Raw genomic sequence first — 20,808 nt, 5'->3', positions numbered from 1 at the left:
GTTGAAACTTCTTTTCCCAATCTAGGAGCAAGTCTCAGAAATTATATGCATAAATCATAAACTGAGAGTTAAACATAAAAACTTTAATTCAAGACTGATATTTATTCCTTTTATTGAAACATTTAGTATTTGAAGAAGCCTCTGCAAAATCTCCATATGGCACTAGGTGGCACACTGTGACTTTGGATGAAAATAATATATTTTGTTTACGTCTCCTGGAAGAAAAGAACTTAGATGAAAATTTTGTTTGAAATAGATAATCTGTAATGTTATGAAGTATCTCAGAGTCATTTATTGAATACCAAGCCCTGATGCTGAGATTAAAATGTTTAAAACTACTGTACTTTAAGTTACTACTGACATCCTTACAATAATAGGGTTATTAAAAATGACTAGAATTTATTAGTTTATTGAAGAGTTCACTCAGCATATATTACAGAATGCACCTATACTTTTATGGAAAAATGATTTTCAGTCAGGCGTTGTTGTAAGATGAATGTTATACTGGCTTTGCATATGAAATATTAGAATTAAGAATTAAAATAAAGTCTTGAGCTAGTAGCTCTTTCTTTGAATGTGTGCATGTGTACTGAATATAAAAGAACTAACTTTGCAAAATTTATGGTAGAACTGAAACATTTATAGAAGAAAAGAATATTAGATTTCCAGTTTTCTGTTCAGACATTACTGCAGCATTGCTATCTTGTGATAACTTTAGTTCCTAGAAATTCATGAATTTATGAAGACTCTTGAATTAGAGAATAATGTATAGAATGATGGATTTTGTGATCTGATATGTATCTCCATTTATCTACCTGTAAGATTTTATGTGATTGCATAATTGTTGGAAATATCTGAAATTATCGGAAAAAGAGCTGAAGAGCAGGCCACCTACTTAAACTTGTTCATCTGGCCTGAAAGAAATAGTTATACTCCTTGGTTAAACAATGCTTAGGTAACCTAAATGATAGATGCCAATCTAAGTTATCTATAGAGCTAATAATCATTGGGTGATGAGTTTAATCAAAAGGAGATTTTATTGTGTTAAATTTATTGGAAAGTATGGGAATAGAGATGATTCAAGAATTTTGCACAGGATGGAGTTGGAAGAGTGGTCACAGATTAATGAGTTTTGGTGTAAGCTTATGAGTTAGGTAAGTAGATGCCATGTGGATATCCGGTGTAAAGTCAGAGGAATGAAAGAATGTAGGGGTAGGCATTTATTTTAAAGATGTAAAAGTTAAATTCTGGCTGCTTTCATACAAAAACTATGATTGAGTAGTTGTCACAGAGATTGTATGGCCTGCAAAGCCTGAAATAAATTATCTGGCCCTTTGTAGAAGTTTGTTGACCCATGCTTTAGAGGGTAATGCCTTTTTCTTTTCTTCAAGTCATACCGCTCGTCAAGCAGTTTCTTTGAGAATAATGTATTGCTTTCTTTCACATACTCCCGCAATAAACAAGCAATTAAAATTAACCAGTAGGTGAGGAGAACCCAAAATGGAATGTGAATAATGTAATCACACTGAAAGTGGTGAGGATGGGAAGTACTAATTTAAGTAATTTTGGAAAACAAAATGCAGTACTTTGGATGCTGTAAGGCTAAAGATAAGAACTTTATAGAAATGTAATCTTAATAATATGTTTCTCAGAGTTGTGGGCTCGCAATTATGAAACTATTTTATTTGTATGTTAGAATTGAACATGTAAGTAAATTCAGATAATGAGAACTGAGTTTCTCACTGGTAGAGAAAGAAATTACAAATGAAGAAAGGGAAAGAGTAAAATCAACCATACGCGTGGGATTAAAATCAGAGGTATCAGACCTGTGATACGTAAGTGGTGGTGCTACAGTGTGTACACAGCAGTATTTGTGCTTCTTAGAAGAGCACATTTCCAAACTGAAGATTGTATTTATTCTTGAAGTAATTTGTTTATTTTTAAAGTTGTAAAATCAGTCTTTTTAGAAATAAAAAATCTCTGACTTACTTTCTTTTCCTCGTTTAATCTTTCAATCCCAAATTAGTTTTAAGTGTTTCCTTTATGAGAAAATGTGAGAAATAATGAATTTGTCAGCCAAATATATTTTATATGTTGACTAATCTAAAATATAATAAATATTCTCTTTTCTCTATATAGGCTTCATTCCAGCGCTCTAATAGTCATGACAAAGTAAGGAGAATAGTTGCGGAGGAGGGTCGTACAGCAAGAAATCTGATAGCTTGGAGTGTTCCACTAGAAAGCAAAGATGATGATGGTATGTGTTTTTAAAAAGTTTCATTTTTGTTGTAAATTAGGAGGATATATTTAGCCCTAAACAGTAGATAGACCGAAAACAGTTTACAATTCAAACTCTTGAGCAAATTAGCATGCATTAAATAGGAAATAACTTTTCTGTTGCTTTTTTATCTTAGCTAATATACAAATGGTTTCATGAAAGTGTTAGTTTTGCTCTTTCACATAGGAAGGAATGTGGGTTATGATCGGCATATTAATTTTCTTTTTTAAGTTATAGGAGATTTAGATTTTTTTCTTTTGTTAAATTCTTCTGAAAATAAAGAGGCTTTAAAATTTTACTGTATTCACTACAGTTACCTAGGTATAGTTTAATATAATGTTTTAGAAAATAAAAGGTGAGTGTATTTCTTTAGTTATTATTTGAACTAGTTCTTTCACTTCAATGGGTAGAATGATTGTGAGCACTGCCTAGATCCTGGGGATCCAGAAGATTGTCTGGGGATATAGAAAAAAGGAGGGTGGAGTGTGCCAAAGGGCACCTCACTTTGAAATTTTCTGAGGGCTTGTAGAATATTCCTCATATTGGGTTTGTGTGATGTCCTTTCATGATTAGATTCAGTTACATATTTTTGGAGGGATTCTGTAGAAATTATGTTGTGTCCTTTTCAGGGCATCATAGGAGGCACAAGATAGTGGTTTTGTTTTGTTACTATCGATGTCAACATTTACCACTTGGTTATCTTCTGAGTTTCTCTACTGTTAAGTGACTAACTTTTTCCTTTGTAATTAATAAGTAATATGTGGTAAGATAGTTTGAAACTATGTAAATATCTCTTAAAACAGTCTACCCACTACTTTCAGCTTCTGTTGATAATTCTTAGCTAAGTTATTACTTCTGGTGGTTGTAAAATGGTGATTTGCTAACCTCAGCGTTCCTTCTATACTTACTAACTGACATTTAAAAAAAAAGATTTATTGATTTTTGAGAGAGAAAACGTGAGTGTGGAAGGGGCAGAGAGAAGGGGGGACATATAATCCAAAGCAGGCTCTGAGCTGACAGCAGACAACCCGATGCGGAGCTTGAACTCCTGCACTATGAGATCATGACCTGAACCAAAGTTGGAGGCTCAACCAACTGAGCCAACCAGGTGCCCCTAGCTGACATTTTATTAAAAAGTGTATTTATTTATTTTTGAAAGAGAGTGAGTGCGTGCACACAAGTGGATGAGGGGCAGAGAGAGAGAGAGGGAGAGAGGGAGACACAGAATCCAAAGCAGGCTCCAGGCTGTGAGCTGTCAGCACAGAGCATGACTCTGGGTTTGAACTCACAAACTGTAAGATCATAACCTAAGCCAAAATCAGCGCTTAATCAACTGAGCCACCCAGATGCCCCTATTAGCTGACATTCTAATGTAAGGAAGAGCTTTCTCTTTTCTCTTTGTATTTATATGTGTAAGTTTATATTTGTTTAAATTTGCATGGGGTCATGATTTCTAATTTAATTTAATTTCATATTTAAAGTTATAATCTATCACTCTGTTTTGATGCTTAAATTGTTCTAGGTTTGTCTTAATTGTTCTGTCAGTGGGAGACCTGTTTTAAGCTGGCTCCTGTTTCCTTTTGACATATTTTTCTTCTTTGAGAACACCCTTACCCAGCAGGATGTTTCAAGCCATATAAGAGTTCATCTGTGTTTTATTCTTTTGAATTTACTTTATGTTTACATATATTTTTTAAAATATAAAATTTATTGTCAAGTTGGTTTCCATACAACACCCAGTGCTCATCCCAACAGGTGCCCTCCTCAATGCCCATCACCCACTTGCCCCTCCCTCCCACCCCCCATCAACCCTCAGTTTATTCTCAGTTTTTAAGAGTCTCTTATGGTTTACCTCCTTCCCTCTCTGTGTATGTTTACCTATTTTTTACATTTTATCTTGCTTTTTATACTTTTTTACTTAAAAGTTTATTTTATCTGTATTTTACTTTCTACACTTTTATCTCTGATCCATTTGTAGTTTATTCTTGCATATTGTGTGAGGTGTGGGTCTCATTTTATCTTTTCCCATATGGTAAACAAGTTGCTCCAGCATCACTTACTATAAAGTCCATCTTGGCCCCATTGTTTTTGAGATGTCAGCTTATCATAAATTGAATTTCCATATGTAGTTATATTCTATTTCACTGGGGTGTTCATTCATGTATGAAGGCCATGCTGTTTTAATTATAGAGGCATTATAGTATATTAAAATATCTGTTTAGGGGTGCCTGGGTGGCTCAGTTGGTTAAGCACCCACCTTCGCCTCAGGTCGTCTCACGGCTCGAGGGTTCAGGCCCTGCATTGGGCTCTGTGCTGACAACTCCCCTGCTCACACACGGTCTCTCTGTCTCAAAAATAAACATTAAAAAAAAAATTAAAAAAAAAATCTGTTTGGACCAGTCCTCCCTCAATAGCTTTTCTTTGTCAGTCTTCCTAGATATTTTTAAGGAACAGTTACTTTGAATCAAAAATTACTGAATAGAGAGGGAAGTTAAATTTGTCTTAAAAATTTTTTTAAATGTTTATTTTTTGAGAGAGCAGAAGCGAATGAACTGATGGGACTATTGAACTGTTGGGGAGGGGCGGAGAGAGATGGAAACACAGAATCTGAAGCAGGCTCCAGGCTCTGAGCTGTCAGCACAGAGCCTGACATGGGACTCGAACTCATGAACTGTGAGATCATGATGAGCCGAAGTCAGACACTTAACCAACTGAGCCACTGAGGCATCCCAAATTTATCTTTTTATATTTAGCTCTATTCTAGCCAAAAAAAAAATTTTTTTTTAATTTAAATCCAAGTTAGGTAACATATAGTGTAATAATGATTTCAGGAATAGAATTTAATGATTCATCACTTACATATAACACCCAGTGCTCATCCCAACAAGTGTCCTCTTAATGCTCCATGCCCCTTTAGCTCTCCCCACCACCCAACACTCTGCCAGCAACCCTCACTCAGTTTGTCCTCTGTACTTAAGAGTTCTCTTATGGTTTATCTCCTTTTGTTTTTATTATTTTTGCTTCCCTTATGTTCATGTGTTGTGTATCTTATCACATGTGTATCCATGTGAGTGAAATCATATGATATTAGTCTTTCTCTGACAAATATCCTCTAGTTCCCTCCACATTTTGCAAGTGGCAGGATTTCATTCTTTTTGATCACCGAGTAATATTTGATTGTGTATATATATCACATCTTCTTTATCCATTCATCCGTCGATGGACATTTGGGCTCTTTCCATACTTTGGCTATTGTCGATAGTGCTGCTATAAACATAGAGGTGCATGTGCCCCTTCAAATCAGCACTCCTGTATCCTGTGGATAAATACCTGGTAGTGCAATTGCTAGATCATAGGGGCAGTTCTATTTTAATTTTTTGAGGAACGTCCATACTGTTTTCCAGAGTGGCTGAACCAGTTTGCATTCCCACCAGCAGTGCAAAAGAGATCCTCTTTCTCCGGATCTTTGCCAGCATCGGTTGTTGCCTGAGTTGTTAATGTTAGCCATTCTGACAGGTGTGAGATGGTATCTCATTGTGGTTTTGATTTTTATTTCCCTGATAAGGAGTGATGTTGAGCATTTTTTCATGTGTCTGTTAGCTATGTGGATGTTTTCCTTTGAAAAGTGTCTATTCATGTCTTTGCCCATTTCTTCACTGATTATTTGTTTTTTGAGCTTTGAGTTTGATTAAGTTCTTTATAGATTTTGGATATTAACCCTTTGTCTGCTATGTCATTTGCAAATATGTTCTCCCCTTTCGTTGGTTGCGGTTTAGTTTTGCTGATTGTTTCCTTTGTTGTGGAGAAGCTTTTTGTCTTGATGAGGTCCTTCCCAATAGTTCATTTGTGCTTTTGTTTCCCTTGCATGGAGGGAAGTAAGAAGTTGCTGTGGCTGAGGTCAAAGAGGTTGTTGCCTGTTTTCTTCTCTAGGATTTTGATGGCTTCCTGTCTTACATTTAGACCTTTAATCCATTTTGAGTTTATTTTTGTGTATGGTGTAAGAAAGTGGTCCAGGTTCATTTTTCTGCATGTTGTTGTCCAGTTTTCCCCTCACCATTTGCTGGAAGAGACTATCTTTTTTCCACTAGATATTCTTTCTGCTTTGTCAAAGATTAGTTGGCCATACATTTGTGGATCCATTTTGGGTTCTCTGTTCTGGTCCATTGATCTGTGTGTCTGTTTATGTGCCAGTACCATACTGTCTTGATGATTACAGCTTTGTAATATAGCTTGAAGTTCGGAATTATGATGCCTCCAGCTTTGGTTATCTTTTTCAGGATTGCTTTGGCTATTCAGGGTCTTTTCTGGTTCCATACTAATTTTAGAATTGTTTGTTCTAGCTCTGTGAAGAATGTTGGTGTTATTTTGATAGGGATTGCATTGAATGTATAGCTTGCTTTGGGTAGTATTGACATTTTAACAATATTTGCTTTTCCAATCCATGAGCATGGAATGTTTTTTTTGTGTCTTCTTCAATTTCTTTCATAAGCTTTCTATAGTTTTTGGTGTATAGACTTTTCACATCTTTGGTTAGGTTTCTTCCTGGATATCTTATGGTTTTGGTGCAATTGTAAATGGGATTGAGTCCTTGATTTCTCTTTTTGCTGTTTCATTATTGGTATATAGAAATGCAACCGATTTCTGTACATTGATTTTATATCCTGTGACTTTGCTGAACTCATGGATCAGTCCTACCAGTTTTTTGGTGGAGTCTTTTGGGTTTTTTATATAGAGTATCATGTCCTTTGCAAAGAGTGAATGTTTGACTTTCTCCTTGCTGATTTGGATGCCTTTTATTTCTTTGTGTTGTCTGCTGAGGCTGGGATTTCCAACGCTGTGTTGAATAACAGTGGTGAGAGTGGACATCCTTGTCATGTTCCTGACCTTAGGGGAAAAGCTCTCAGTTTTTCCCCATTGAGGATGATATCAGTGGTGGGTTTTGTATATGGCCTTTATGATCTTGATGTGTGATCCTTCTATACCTATTTTTTTGTATAAAAGTTTTTTATCAAGAAAGGATGCTGTATTCTACATCTATTGAGAGGATCATGTGGTTCTTATCCTTTCTTTTATCAATGCAATGTATCACATTGATTAATTTGGAGATATTGAACCAGCTCTGTATCCCAGGAATAAATTCCACTTGATCGTGGTGAATGATTCTGTTAATGTATTGTTGGATCCAGTTTCCTAGTATCTTGTTGAGAATTTTTGCATACATGTTCATCAGGGAAATTAGTCTGTACTTTTCCTTTTTAGTGGGATCTTGTCTGGTTTTAGAATCAAGGTAATGGTGGCCTCATAGAACAAGTTTGGAATTTTTCCTTCAATTGCTATTTCTTGGAACAGCAAGGTATTAACTCTTCTTTACATGTTTAGTAGAATTCCCCTGGAAAGCCATCCAGCCCTGGATTCTTGTTTGTTGGTACATTTTTGATCACTGATTCAATTTTTTACTGGTTATGGGTCTGTTCAAATTTTCTATTTCTTTTTGTTTCAATTTTGGTAGTTTATGTGTTTCTAGGAATTTTCCATTTCTTCCAGATTGCCCAGTTTGTTGGCCTATAATTGCTCATACTATTCTCTTAATATTGTTTATAATTTTGCAGTGTTGGTTGTGATCTCTCCTCTTTCATTCATGATTTTATTTATTTGGGTTCTTTTCCATTTTCTTAAAAAAAATTTTTTTTTAGTGTTTATTTTTGAGAGAGAGGGAGAGAGAGGGAGGGAGGGATGGAGGGAGAGAAAGCACGAGCAGGGAGGTGCAGAGAGAGAGAGGGAGACACAGAATCTAAATCAGTCTCAAGGCTCTGAGCTGTCAGCACAGAGCCCGATGTGGGGCTTGAACTCATGGACTGTGAGATCATGATCTGAGCTGAAGTCGGATGCTTAATTTATTGAGCCATCCAGGTGCCCCTCCCTTTTCTTTTTGATCAAAAGGAGGTTTATCAATTTTGCTAATTCTTTCAGAGAACCAACTCCTGGTTTCATTGATCTGTTCTGTGTTTTTTTTTTTTCTTATTTTTAATTTTGTTGTCATTGATTTCTGCTTTAATCTTTGTTAGTTCCCATCATCTGCTGGTTTGGGGCTTTATTTGCTGTTCTTTTTCCAGCTCTTTTAGGTGTAAGGTCAGGTTATGTATTTGAGACCTTCCTTCTTCAGAAAGGTCTGGATTGCTATGTACTTCCTTCTTATGACTGCCTTTGCTGCATCCCAGAGGTTTTGGGCTGTCATATTTTCATTTTCACTGGCTTCCATGTACTTTTTAATTTTCTCTTTAATTTCTTGGTTAACCTATTCATTCTTTAGTACAATGTTCTTTAATCTCCAAATATTCATGGTCTTTCTAAATTTTTTCTTGTGGTTGATTTTGAATTTCATAGTGCTGTGGTCTGATAGCATGCAAAGTATGATCTTGATCTTTTTGTACTTGTTGAGGGCTGATTTGTGACTCAGTATGTGATCCATTGTGGAGAATATTCCATGTGCACTTGAGAAGAATGTGTATTCTCCTGCTTTAGGATGAAAATTCTGAATATATCTATTAAGTCCATCCAGTCCAGTGTGTCTTTCAGAGCCATTGTTTCCTTGTTGATTTTCTGCCTACATGATCTGTCTTTGCTCTAACTGGGATGTTGAAGTCCCCTTCTATTATGGTATTATTATCAGTGAGTTTCTTTATGTTTGTGATTAATTGATTAATATATTTGGGTTCTACCACATTGGGGTCATAAATATTTATAATTGTTAGATCTTCTTGCTGGGTAGACCCCTTAATTACCATATAATGCCCTTCTTCATCTCTTGTTACAGTCTTTATTTTAAAATCTAGTTTGTTTGATGTAAGTATAATTACTCCAGCTTTCTTCTTGATGACTATTTGCATGATAGATGGTTCTCCATCCCCTTACTTTCAATCTGCAGGTGTCTTTAGGTCTAAATGAGTCTCCTGTAAGCAGCATATAGACGGGTCTCATTTTCTTATCCATTCTGATACCCTGTCTTTTGAGTGAAATGTTTAGTCCATTGACATTTAGAGTGAGTACTGAAAGATATGAGTTTAGTGACATTGTGTTGCTTGTAGAGGGTGTTTCTGGTGATGTTCTGTGGTTGTTTCTAGTCTTTGTTGCTTTTGGTCTTTTTGTTTTCTTTTGTCTTCTCTCCAATCAAAGGGTTCCCCTTAACATTTCTTGCAGGGCTGGTTTAGTGGTCATGAACTCCTTTAGTTTTTGTTTGGGAAACTCTTTATTTCTCCTTCTATTTTGAATGACAGCCTTACTGGATAAAGAATTCTTGGCTGCACATTTTTCTGGTTTAGCACTTTGAATATATTCTGCTACTCCTTTCTGGCCTGCCAAGTTTCTGTGGATAGGTCTGCTGCGAATCTGATTTGTCTTCCTTTATAGGTTAAGAACATTTTTGCCTTGCTGCTTACATGATTCTTTTCTCATCTGTGTATTTTGTGAATTTGACTACGATATGCCTTGGTGATGGTCGGTTTTTGTTGAATCTAATGGGAGTTTCCTGGTTTTTTGGATTTTGATGTCTACGTTCTTCTCTAGAGTAGGAAAGTTTTCTGCTTAAATTCACTCACATACACCTTCTGCCCCTTTTTCTCTCTTTTCATCTTCTGAGACTCCTATGATTCGAATGTTATCCCTTTTTAATAAGTCACAGAATTCTCCAAGTCTTGTATCGTGATCTTTTGCTCTGTTTGCCTCCTCTTTTCTGCTTCATTATTCTCTTTATCTTCTAAATCACTGATTTGCTGCTCTGCCTCATCCATCCTTGCCATCGTGGCATACATTTGAGATTGCATCTTGGTTATAGCACTTGTAATTTCATCCTGACTAGATTTTATTTCTTTAAATCTCTGCAGGAAGGGATTCTATGCATTTGTCAACCCCAGCTAATATTCTTATTATTGTGCTCATAAATTCTAGCTCAGACATCTTGCTTATATCTGTGTTGATTAAGCCCCTGGCTGTCATTTCTTCCTCCTCTTTCTTTTGGGGTAAATTCCTTTGTTTTGTCATTTTGGAAGAAGAAAAAAATAAAGTGAAAAATAAAAATGAAAAAATCAAAAATCAAAAATCAAATAAAGGAAGCTAGATCCTAGATGTGTTTTTATTTTTTTAAAATTTTTTTTTCCAACGTTTTTTATTTATTTTTGGGACAGAGAGAGACAGAGCATGAACGGGGGAGGGGCAGAGAGAGAGAGGGAGACACAGAATCGGAAACAGGCTCCAGGCTCCGAGCCATCAGCCCAGCGCCTGACGCGGGGCTCAGAGCCTGACGCGGGGCTCGAACTCACGGACCGTGAGATCGTGACCTGGCTGAAGTCGGACGCTTAACCGACTGCGCCACCCAGGCGCCCCCTTAGATGTGTTTTTAGTCTGCTTGTTGAAGGAATCTTGATAGAGAAAAAAGGGAAAGAAAAGAAAAATAAGACATTTAAAAATTTTAAAAAATAGATAAAATAGAATAAAGTGATATAAAGAAAATGAAATAGAATAAAAATTAAAAAAAAGTAAATGTAAAGTAGAAAAAATAAAAATAAATTTTTCTCTTTTTGTGTCCACTAAAGAGAATGAAACGAAAGAATGAAAAAAAACCAATTTAATCAAAAACAGAAGCAAAAAAAAACGAATGCAAAACAGCAAACAGAATGAAACCTAATGAAGTTGCATCCAGTTTCCCCTAGAACTGAAACTTTGAAGCCCTCTATAGTCCATCTGTTCACTAAGTATGCGATGTGACTTCTGCTGGTCTTCTAGTGGATGTGCTTGGAGGGCGCAGTTGGGCGGGGCTTGGTGTAACAGCTCTATTCTCCACTAGGTTTCACTGCTTAGTTTACTGTGGTTGTCAGTGTTGTGCGCAAATGTGTGCGGAGAGTGGAAATGGCTTCACTGAGTCCCTAGTCTCTGGCACAGGAATGTTGCACTTTCGCCAGTTCACAATCAAGCACCCCTCCTTTGTCTCAGGCCTCTGTCCACCTTCAGCCTCTACCCTCTGCGTGTCCCAAGCTGTCCGCCTGCCAGGCAGCACCTCCCTCCAGAATTTTATATCAGATGAGGTTGTGTTTCAAATCCTCACACTTCAGAGACACCCCCCCCCCCCCCCGGCTTGGACCCGTGCTGACTCCCTGTGGGAGGTTCTTGCTGAGCAATGGCTGGGTGCGGGATTGCCCCTGAAAATGTTCATGCGATCGCACAGCAGAAGAGGGTCAGAGATTATGTCAAGTCACAACACAGCTGTTACTGGGTTTCACCACACTGTGGTGTCTTTGTCCCAATACCAGCAAACATGGCTGCCCTCTGGGGTCTGCTGGGACCTTTGCCTGTTGGCAGGCCTTGTGGCCTCTACCAAATGCACTCCAAGCAGGGGAATCGCTTCTCCTGGGGTGGTACATGGACCCCTTAGATCCCTCTGCCTGCTCCTGGGAATCTACACTCCTTATTTCTTCACCAGAGCACCAGGCACTGAGTTTCAGAACTTTAGACTCTGGGCTCCACTGTTTATATAATCCTGATGGTATTGAAACCCTCTCCTTTCTTCCTGTCAGTGGTTTTGGGGAACAGATTTCTTGCTCAGTCCCCTGCAAGTGTTTTCACTCTTTCTCTCTCTTTCTCTCCAGCTACTTGCAGGGGAGTGTTTTTCCTGCACTCTCCTCATGTGCTGCACACTCCCCCTTTCTCTGTCTTCTCTCTGCAAAAACAGTTTCCTACCCTCCATGGCTTTTCTCTTCCCTAGTTCACCTCTCTGCAGTGTGTATCCGCTGAGTTCTGTAGCTCAAGTTATGCAGATTGTTGTGTTAACCCTTAGGTCAATTTCCGAGGTGTTCAAAATGGTTTGATGTTGATCTAGCTGAATTTCAGGGACAAGCCAAGCTCAGGGTCTCCATGCTGCTCTGCCATCTTAACTTTTCCCCTCTGTATTAGCCAAAATTTTCATAAGGAAGCTTACTGTTACGTTTTTAAATTATTTGATAGAGAATATATATTAACATTATTTACTATAAAAGTTATAACATAAAACCTAAGATTGTCTTATGATTGTTATATATGATTAACGAAATTTTATTTTCCCATTTCCATGGGTTATTTTATTATATAAATCTGAGGTTTATTAAAGTTTCTTCTAGTCAAAAAACATAAAACTAAAGAAAATACAACAGTGAATCACATCTCTGTATATAACCTGATTTTGCATGTAAGTGCATAAGAATTGGCCAGTACAATTTTAAAGCTTCATTCATGCTTACTTCAAAATAACAGAACTATGAGCACAGAGAATCAGAACTTTCTGAATTTCTAAATAATGATGACAAAAGAAGAATGTTAACTTCATAATTTTTGAGGATTATTTTATATTGTCAGAACTTTACCAATAATAGGAAAATTTTTATTTTCTTTTTAAAAAAATAGCATCTTGTTCTTATTTATGGCTATAATATATACTCACATATTTCTAAGGATAATAATTCAGTTTTTAATAGTTTTCTTTTTTTATTTGTTTTCTCTGGTACTTGTTCTAAGCTGGTTATTCTACTGGATATTCTAAAAAATCTGCTGGTACCTTGTTCTCTATAATCAAAGGATGAATAATATAAGGACTGTGTAGGTGAGTGTAGTTCTGTGCCTTTATCCCTGGTAGAACATTTGAGGGAGGCCCACTTATGTGTGATTAAATTGTTAACAGGTATTATGGCTCACTTCACTTATACTTCTTTTCAGGGGTCCTGGTCCAAAATTATTTTGCAGAAAGGAAAATCATTCTATTATACATTACAGATAGAATCTTATTCCTGTTTTGTCTTGCTCTCAAGAATAGAGTGATTATAAAACAGTAGTTAGGGGTGCCTGGGTGGCTCAGTCGGTTAAGCATCTGACTTCGGTTCAGGTCATTATCTTGTTTGTGAGTTCGAGCCCTGTGTTGGGCTGTGTGCTGACAGCTCAGAGCCTGGAGCCTGCTTCAAGATTCTGTGTCTCCCCTTCTCTCTGCCCCTCCCATGCTCATGTTCTGTCTCTCTCTCTCTCTCTCAGTAATAAATAAATGTTAAAAAAATTTAAAAAACACCAGTAGTTAGTGTCTTTCTAACTACTGGTGAGAAACAGGTGAGAATGATCTTAAATGACGTCAAGAATACAAGGAACTGAAAACTTCTCTTCCCAATAAAACTGTGTATTTCATAAATCAGATAAATTAGTCAAAATACTGAGTTTTTAAATGGTAAAAAATATTCTTGATTTGATTGTTAAAATAAATTTTGAATTCAAAGAAGTATTTTTCAGACCTGTTTATAAGTTGAGGAGTATCACTAACTTGATCTTGTTTTTAAATTACTGGAATATCTGACTTATTTAAGAAGTTGATTTATTCCTGTTCTGAGAAAGCCATTCAATAAAATCAGTTTCTGGTACCATGGAAGTTTTTTTTTTATTATTTTATATTGACCATGTATGGATTGTACTGTTCTGTGGTCTCTAGAAGGAGATTATATGTTAGAGTGTCCAAATGATTTGTGTAGTTCAATTTTGTATTATCCATTTGTTGACTTTTATATTTGTCTGTTTATTCTTGCCTTGAAGGAAAATCTAAATGTCAAACTGGTGGAAAATCAAAGAGGACAATTCAAGGCACACATAAAAATACCAAACAGGTACAGCATATACAACTTTCTACTTGTAGAGTTTTAATTTCATTGAGACAATAAATATTGTATATTTTGTCTTTATGTAAAAATCATTGTAACATTCTTTAGTTAACAAATGTGTGTATAGTACTGTATACCCAGCTCGTACTAAATACTTTACAAATATAAATTTATTACTGCTTGTCACAGTCCTTCAATGTTGGCATTATTATCTTTATTTAAAAAATGAGGAAACTGAGGTAGGAATAAGTTCTATAACTTGCTAGTGAGTGACAAAGCCAAGATTTGAACCCATGCCATTAATTTCTAGTTTATGCTCTTAATGCTTCTGCTACACATCCCATATTTGTGAATTCTTTATGATTTTCTTTCTTGGTATGACAGTGTCTTTAGGTTGTAGAATAGTAAGAGTATTGTCTCTAAAAATTTTCACACTGCTTTACTAAAATTTAGAGAATGCAAGCCTACTTTATTTAAAAAATTTTTTTAGCATATGAATAGTTTGCTTTTTAATTCATAGTTATTTTCTCTTAAAGCATAGTTATATATGCTTTTCATATGTATTATTTTGGTTTTGATATTAAATATACCAATATGATTCTGTAAGCCAAAAGGTTCATTCACATAAGGAAAGCAGGAACTTCTAATCAAAATGTCATTGTAAGTTCCTAAGAAAATCCCTGACTCCTCACATACAGTGGTATCAATGATAAAAAAATTAGCTTTAATTAAAAAGATAAAGGATTTTCAAAAATAAGATAACCATCTCTGTGGATCAGAAGTAAAACAAACACATTGACAGGTAGGTGGAGTTGGGGATGTGAACCTAATCAACAAATCTTAGGGGTAAAGGAGGCTGAAATGTCCTGATTATGATGGGAAAACAGATGGAGGATATGGTATAAAATTTTAGGCTTGTGTGGGGTTCTACATTAGAAGCAAAAAAAGCTACAATCTTCCTGGGGTTGTGCCCTGTGAATTGATGTCTGAAGTAGTACAAGGGAGTAGCCTGTGGTTTATGACAGGATCTGTATTCTTGAAGGGTGAGAGTTTTAAGTCCCCAATAAAAGACCTCTGGAAGTGAGATCACTTCCAGAGTGGGCTAGATGATGGTCATCATAACACTAGTACACATGGAGTGAGGGTGAGCAAAGTGAAGAACAAAAATACGAGAAATTCAGAGTCAAAATGAACTTGTGATGTAAAATGTCAAAGCACACGAGGAGAATAATGTTATAAAATATAGATAACACATTCTGTGAATGAGGTAATGAAAAGTCATTTTCCTAGAGAAGACTTGCAAATAAATGAGCTTAAATTTCTCAAAGGAAAGAATAACTACAAACAAAAAGGAAAATTCTTAAAGAATACAGATGGATATTAATTTTGAACATTTATGGATGAAAGTGAACCAATTAGAAATCTTATAAATGAAATGTCAATGAAATTAAAAAAAAACCCATAATTAATGGAGTAAATGTTGTATTGGACAAAGGGAATTTGTGAATTGGAAGACACTACTGTGGAGAATTTAAAACATGTCTCAGAGACCTAACGAGATGGAAAATAAGAAAGATGGATTCCAGGACTGTTGAAAGTAGAGAATAAATAGTGGGCATTGAATATTTGAAAAGATAATGTTGAAAAATTTTCTCATTTTGAGTTCCCAAGAGCTTCAGAGCATAACTGTAGAGCTGAGCAGGGTAAGTAAAAAGAGATATATTCCTAGCTACATTCTAGGGAGTCTGAAGAATGTTAAGGTTAAGGAAAAAAATCTTTAAAAATACCAGGAAGTTGGGGCTCCTGGGTGGCTCAGTCGGTTAAGTGTCCGACTTCGCCTCAGATCGTGATCTCGCGGTCTGTGAGTTCGAGCCCCGTGTCGGGCTCTGTGCTGACAGCTCAGAGGCTGGAGCCTGTTTCAGATTCTGTGTCTCCCTCTCTCTCTGACCCTCCCCCATTCATGCTCTGTCTCTCTGTGTCTCAAATAAACGTTAAAAAAAAATTTTTTTTTTAAATAAAAATAAAAATACCAGGAAATAAACAAAACTACAGAGGAATGACAGATTAATAGCCTTATTATGAACAAAAGGACAATGAAGCAATATATTCGAAGTTTTAAGACAAAATTACTTTTAACCCAGAATTCTATGCTCAGCCAAGTGCAAGAGTAAAATAAAGCCATTTTTAGATATTTTAGACAAAGACTAAGTGTTTGCCACCCACTGACCCTTAATGAAGGAACTATCAAAGATGAACTTAAAGAAGAAAAGGTAACGTGGAGGAAGGAGCGTGATAAAAAGGTATGTGTAAAATATGTTCGTAAGTCTTACTAACAGTTGATGGTTTGAAAACACACACAATTAGATTTAGAAAAGTGAACTATAGTTTTAGACAATATTAACATGAAAGCTAGATTGTAGGGAGTTAGAATGGAGTTAGAGTGATAAAATCCTTGTCTTATTTAGGAGGAAGTTTTTGTTAGGAAAATATGAAGTAAATGTGTATGATAAAAAGGCCATCTAAAAGCAGCCATGATTTCCAAATAGAGGAAAAGAGGAAGTAAATAAATCAAAGTTTTTCAACCCCGTAAAAGGCAAGAGAAAGAAAAGAAAAATTATGGTAAATAAAAAACACAAAAGATGGTGGTGGATATTAAGCATAAATATATTAGCAAACATAATATATGTAAACTGATTAAATTCACTACTTACAAGTACTGTGTGTTAACTGGTTGTGTCACTGGAGCTGCACAGGTTAAGTTCACTTAAAAGGCAGTTGATTGAACTAAATCTCTCATTTCAAATTGAGCTATATATTGCTTACAAGGGACACATTTAAAACTTCAAGGAAAGAGGGCGCCTGGGTGGCTCAGTTGGTTAAGTGGCCGACTTCAGCTCAGGTCATGATCTCACGGTCCATGAGTTCAAGTCCCACGTCAGGCTCTGTGCTGACAGCTCAGAGCCTGGGGCCTGTTTCAGATTCTGTGTCTCCCTCTCTCTGACCCTCCCCCATTCATGCTCTGTCTCTCTCTGTCTCAAAAATAAATAAACGTTAAAAAAAAAAAATTTCTTTAAAACTTCAAGGAAAGACAAAAAACAAAGGGATAGAAAAAGATCCAGGTAGATACTTGGTATTCTAGATATACTCTAAAGTTAGTATAGCAATACTCAGATCAGTTGGAATTCAACATGAAATGCATTGACAACATAAAGATGGTAGTTGCATAATGGTGAAAAGAATAATCATCTATGGAGTATAAAAATAGTAAATTTTTATGTACCTTACAGCATAAGCTTGAAATAAGTAAAGCCCAAACTAACAGAATTATAATAGGAAATGTACATTCATAATCATACTAGGAAATATTAATATCTCCTACTCAGAAACTGATAGATCAAGCAGAAAAAAAATAGTAAGGTTACAGAATTAGGAGTACAATTATGTTACATCTCACATAAATAAATATATGTGTGTGTATTGGCACTCAAGAAATAGTGTACACAGAACATATATGCAAAAATTGACCACATAGTAGGTCGTAAGGGTAGTCTCAATAAATAGAAGTCAGAGAAGTCAGAACATGTTCTTTGACTGTAAGTGCAATTAAATTAGAAAAAAAAATGGAAGGGTATTTTAACATCATATACAAAAAATAGATTATTGATGGACTAAAGCCCAAATGTGAGAACAAAAATTTAAAACTATCTAGAAAGATATTTTTATTACCTTGAAATAGGAGAGACTTTCCTAGATAAGACAAAAAACACAATTCATGCACAAGTTACATAAAATTAAATTTATATGCTAAAAAACTCAGTTAAACAAAACTAAAGGTAAGACTGGGAGAAGATACTATATATCAAAATTTATAAAGAGCTAAGATTAATCAGAAAAAAACCGTAAAAAATTGTGGGAAACCTGAATAGCTTGTAAACTGAAAAGATGCTTCGTTTTAGTAGTAACCAGGGAAATGCGTCTTGTGAAATCTTGCCACTTTGCCCTCTAGAACTAGGTTCATCATCAGCATATCTTCTGTATTTCACTCTTCTCTTGAACATTCCTTTTACCTTCTTGTTTTAAAACTAAATCCCAACTCACTTGTGAGGATCCTGCTTCCACGGTCTTTAAGTAATAGCTGCAGCACTTAGATCTCTGGTTGTAGAGTTTGGTTAGGTTTTCTGCCTTTCCTTACTGCCATTTCAGACAGTTCTCCCTTCTATCTCCTAAAACTCCCTGGATCTGAAGTGTGTGCTATCAGACTGTACCACCTGCGTTTCCTTCTTGTAGACAGACTTCTAGGTCACTTTTTATTCCTTGAAGATATAATTTCCAGGCTCACTGCAGGCTCTCTACCATCACTGCCATCCTCTCAATTCCTTGCATTTCTTTCTTCCAGCAGTCTTATCTTCTACTCATTTCCATGGTCACACTCTTGCCTTGTCCTTACTGATAACCACTCTTCCTCCAGGATCTCAGTCTCCATCCCTCTTCTACCTGTCATCTTTCTTTCCACCTTACTTCTTCTGATCTCCTGACTCTAATTGTTCTTCAACCCCATATAATCTGTAATTTATTGATCCTGCTACCCTTTGGCTATCTTTCACTTTCCATATGTCTACACTTCCCTGAAAATCCACCTGAGATTCTATGGTTTGTCTGTCATAATCATTTTCTTGCATACTCTCTTGACTGTCTTACTACCCTGCCCCTTGGCAGTATATGCTTGGCAGGACTGTCCTGTTTAAATCTACCTTTCTGCCTGTTGTGCTCTGTATACCTATGCATTTTGAACATGGGTAGAGAAAAGTATCAATTATGTTGACTAGTCTATTTTTACATCTATGACCGCTAACTTCACACGGATAGTACTGTCCCAAAGTCCTATTGCATGCCCCTAGCTTTTTATGTCAATACAGATCCCAGAGTTATTAAAAGGATAATAAAGGAATACTACAGATAACTCTATATGACACAAATTTGATAACCTAGATGAAATGGACTAAGTCCTTTAAAGGCACACTATCAAAACTCTGTGAAGAGGGGCACCTGGGTGGCTCAGTCAGTTAAGCCTCTGACTTTGGCTAAGGTCATGATTTCATGGTTTGTGAGGTGGAGTCCCGCATCAGGGGCTGACAGCTCTGAGCCTGGAGCTTGCTTAGGATTCTGTGTCTCCCTATCTCTCTGCCCCTCCCCCCTTTGTGCTTTGTCTCTGTCTCTCAAAAATAAACAAACATTTGAAAAAAAAAAAAAACCTCTCTGAAGAAGAAATAGGTAATCTTTATAGGCCTAAAGCTATAAAGAAATTGAATCAGTAATGAATAATCTTCCAAAACAGAAAGTGCCAGGCCCCTGTGGATTCATTGTTGAATTCTAAGTATTTAAGGAAGAAATCAAACCAATTCTCTACAGTCTCTTTCAGAGGGTAGAGGCAGAGGGAATAGTTCCTAACTCATTTAATCAGGCCCTAATACCAAAATCAGACAAAAACATTATAAGAAAAGATAACTGCAGACCAATAACTCTCATGAACATAGATGAAAAACAATCCTCCATAAAATATTAGCAAATTGTATCCCACAATATTTGAAAAGAATGATACACTATGACCAAATGGGATTTATCCCAAGGACAAAGCTAGTTCAACACTCGAAAGTAAATAAATGTAATGCATTACATCAGCAGGCTAAAAAGAAAAATCACATTATCATATCAATAGGTGCAGAAAAAACATGTGACAAAACTCAACACTGATTTATGACAAAAACCTTCAGGAAGCTAGGAATAGAGGGGAGTTTCCTGAACTTGATAAAATAAAATCTACAAAAAAACCTACAACTAATGTGATACTTAATGGTGAGAAAGTAGAAGCTTTCCCACTAAGATCAGTTATAAGGCAAGGATGCCCCTTTCACTACTGGTTTTCAACATTATAATGGAAGTTCTCCTAATGCAGTATGACAAGAAAAGGAAATAAAAGGCATACAGCTTGGGAAGGAAGGAATAAAACTGTCTTTGTCCACAGATGATAAGATTATGTAAGAAATCTGAAAGTATCAAGAAAAAACTCCTGGAACTAATAACCCATTAGAGCAGGTTGCAGGGTAGAAGATTAATACACAGAAGTCAGTGGCTTTCCTGTATACCAGTGATGAACAAGTGGAATTTAAAATTAAAAACACAATACCATTTATATTAACACTCCCTTGAATTAAATACGTAAGTATAAATCCAAGAATGTATGTATGGATCTATATGAAAAAAACGATAAAACTCTGATGAAAGAAATCAAAGAACTAAATAAATGGAAAGGCATTCCATGTTCATGAATAGAAAGACTGAATATTGTCAAGATGTCATTTCTTCCCAGCTTTATATGTAGATTCAGTATAATCCTGACAACTTATTTTATAGATACTGACAAACTGGTTCTAAACTGTATGTGGAGTCAACGAAATATTGAAGAAGAACAAAGTTGGAGGACTGACACTACCCAACTTTCAGACTTTCTATAAAATTACAGTAATCAAGGCATGTGTTGTTGGCAAAACAATAGGTAAATGGATCATGGAAGAGAATAGAGAGCCCAGAAATAGGCCCACATAAATAGCTAGCTACTCTTTAACACAAGAGCAAAGGCAATACAATGGAACAAATACGGTTTTTTCAACAAATCATGCTAGACCAACTGGATGGACATCCACATGCAAAAAATGAATCTAGGCAGATACCTTATACCCTTCACAAAGTTAAACCAAAAAATGGATCATAAACCTAAATGTAAAGTGCAAAAACTATAACATTCCTGATAACATAGAAGACCTAAATGACCTTGGGTATGGTGATGAGATTTTAGATATAATATCAAATTTGTGA

The 20,808-nt window shown here is 36.0% G+C and overlaps 1 protein-coding gene across 3 annotated transcripts in view; it reads left to right on the top strand.

Moving 5' to 3' along the window:
- SCAPER (S-phase cyclin A associated protein in the ER) overlaps window positions 1-20,808 on the top strand; it is a 522,888-nt gene that overhangs the window by 25,871 nt on the left and 476,209 nt on the right. For all 3 annotated transcript variants that reach the window (XM_060617955.3, XM_060617952.3, XM_060617953.3), the window contains exons 3-4: window positions 2,140-2,257; window positions 13,871-13,941. In XM_060617955.3, the coding sequence (XP_060473938.1) occupies window positions 2,140-2,257; window positions 13,871-13,941 (189 nt within the window). The remainder of the gene's footprint in view (window positions 1-2,139; window positions 2,258-13,870; window positions 13,942-20,808) is intronic.

Source organism: Panthera onca, chromosome B3, assembly GCF_046562875.1.
Source record: "Panthera onca isolate mPanOnc1 chromosome B3, mPanOnc1 haplotype 2, whole genome shotgun sequence".
Classification (NCBI taxonomy): domain Eukaryota; kingdom Metazoa; phylum Chordata; class Mammalia; order Carnivora; family Felidae; genus Panthera; species Panthera onca.
The sequence above is the reverse complement of the archived record's forward strand: the minus strand, read 5'-3'. Positions and strand labels throughout refer to the sequence as shown.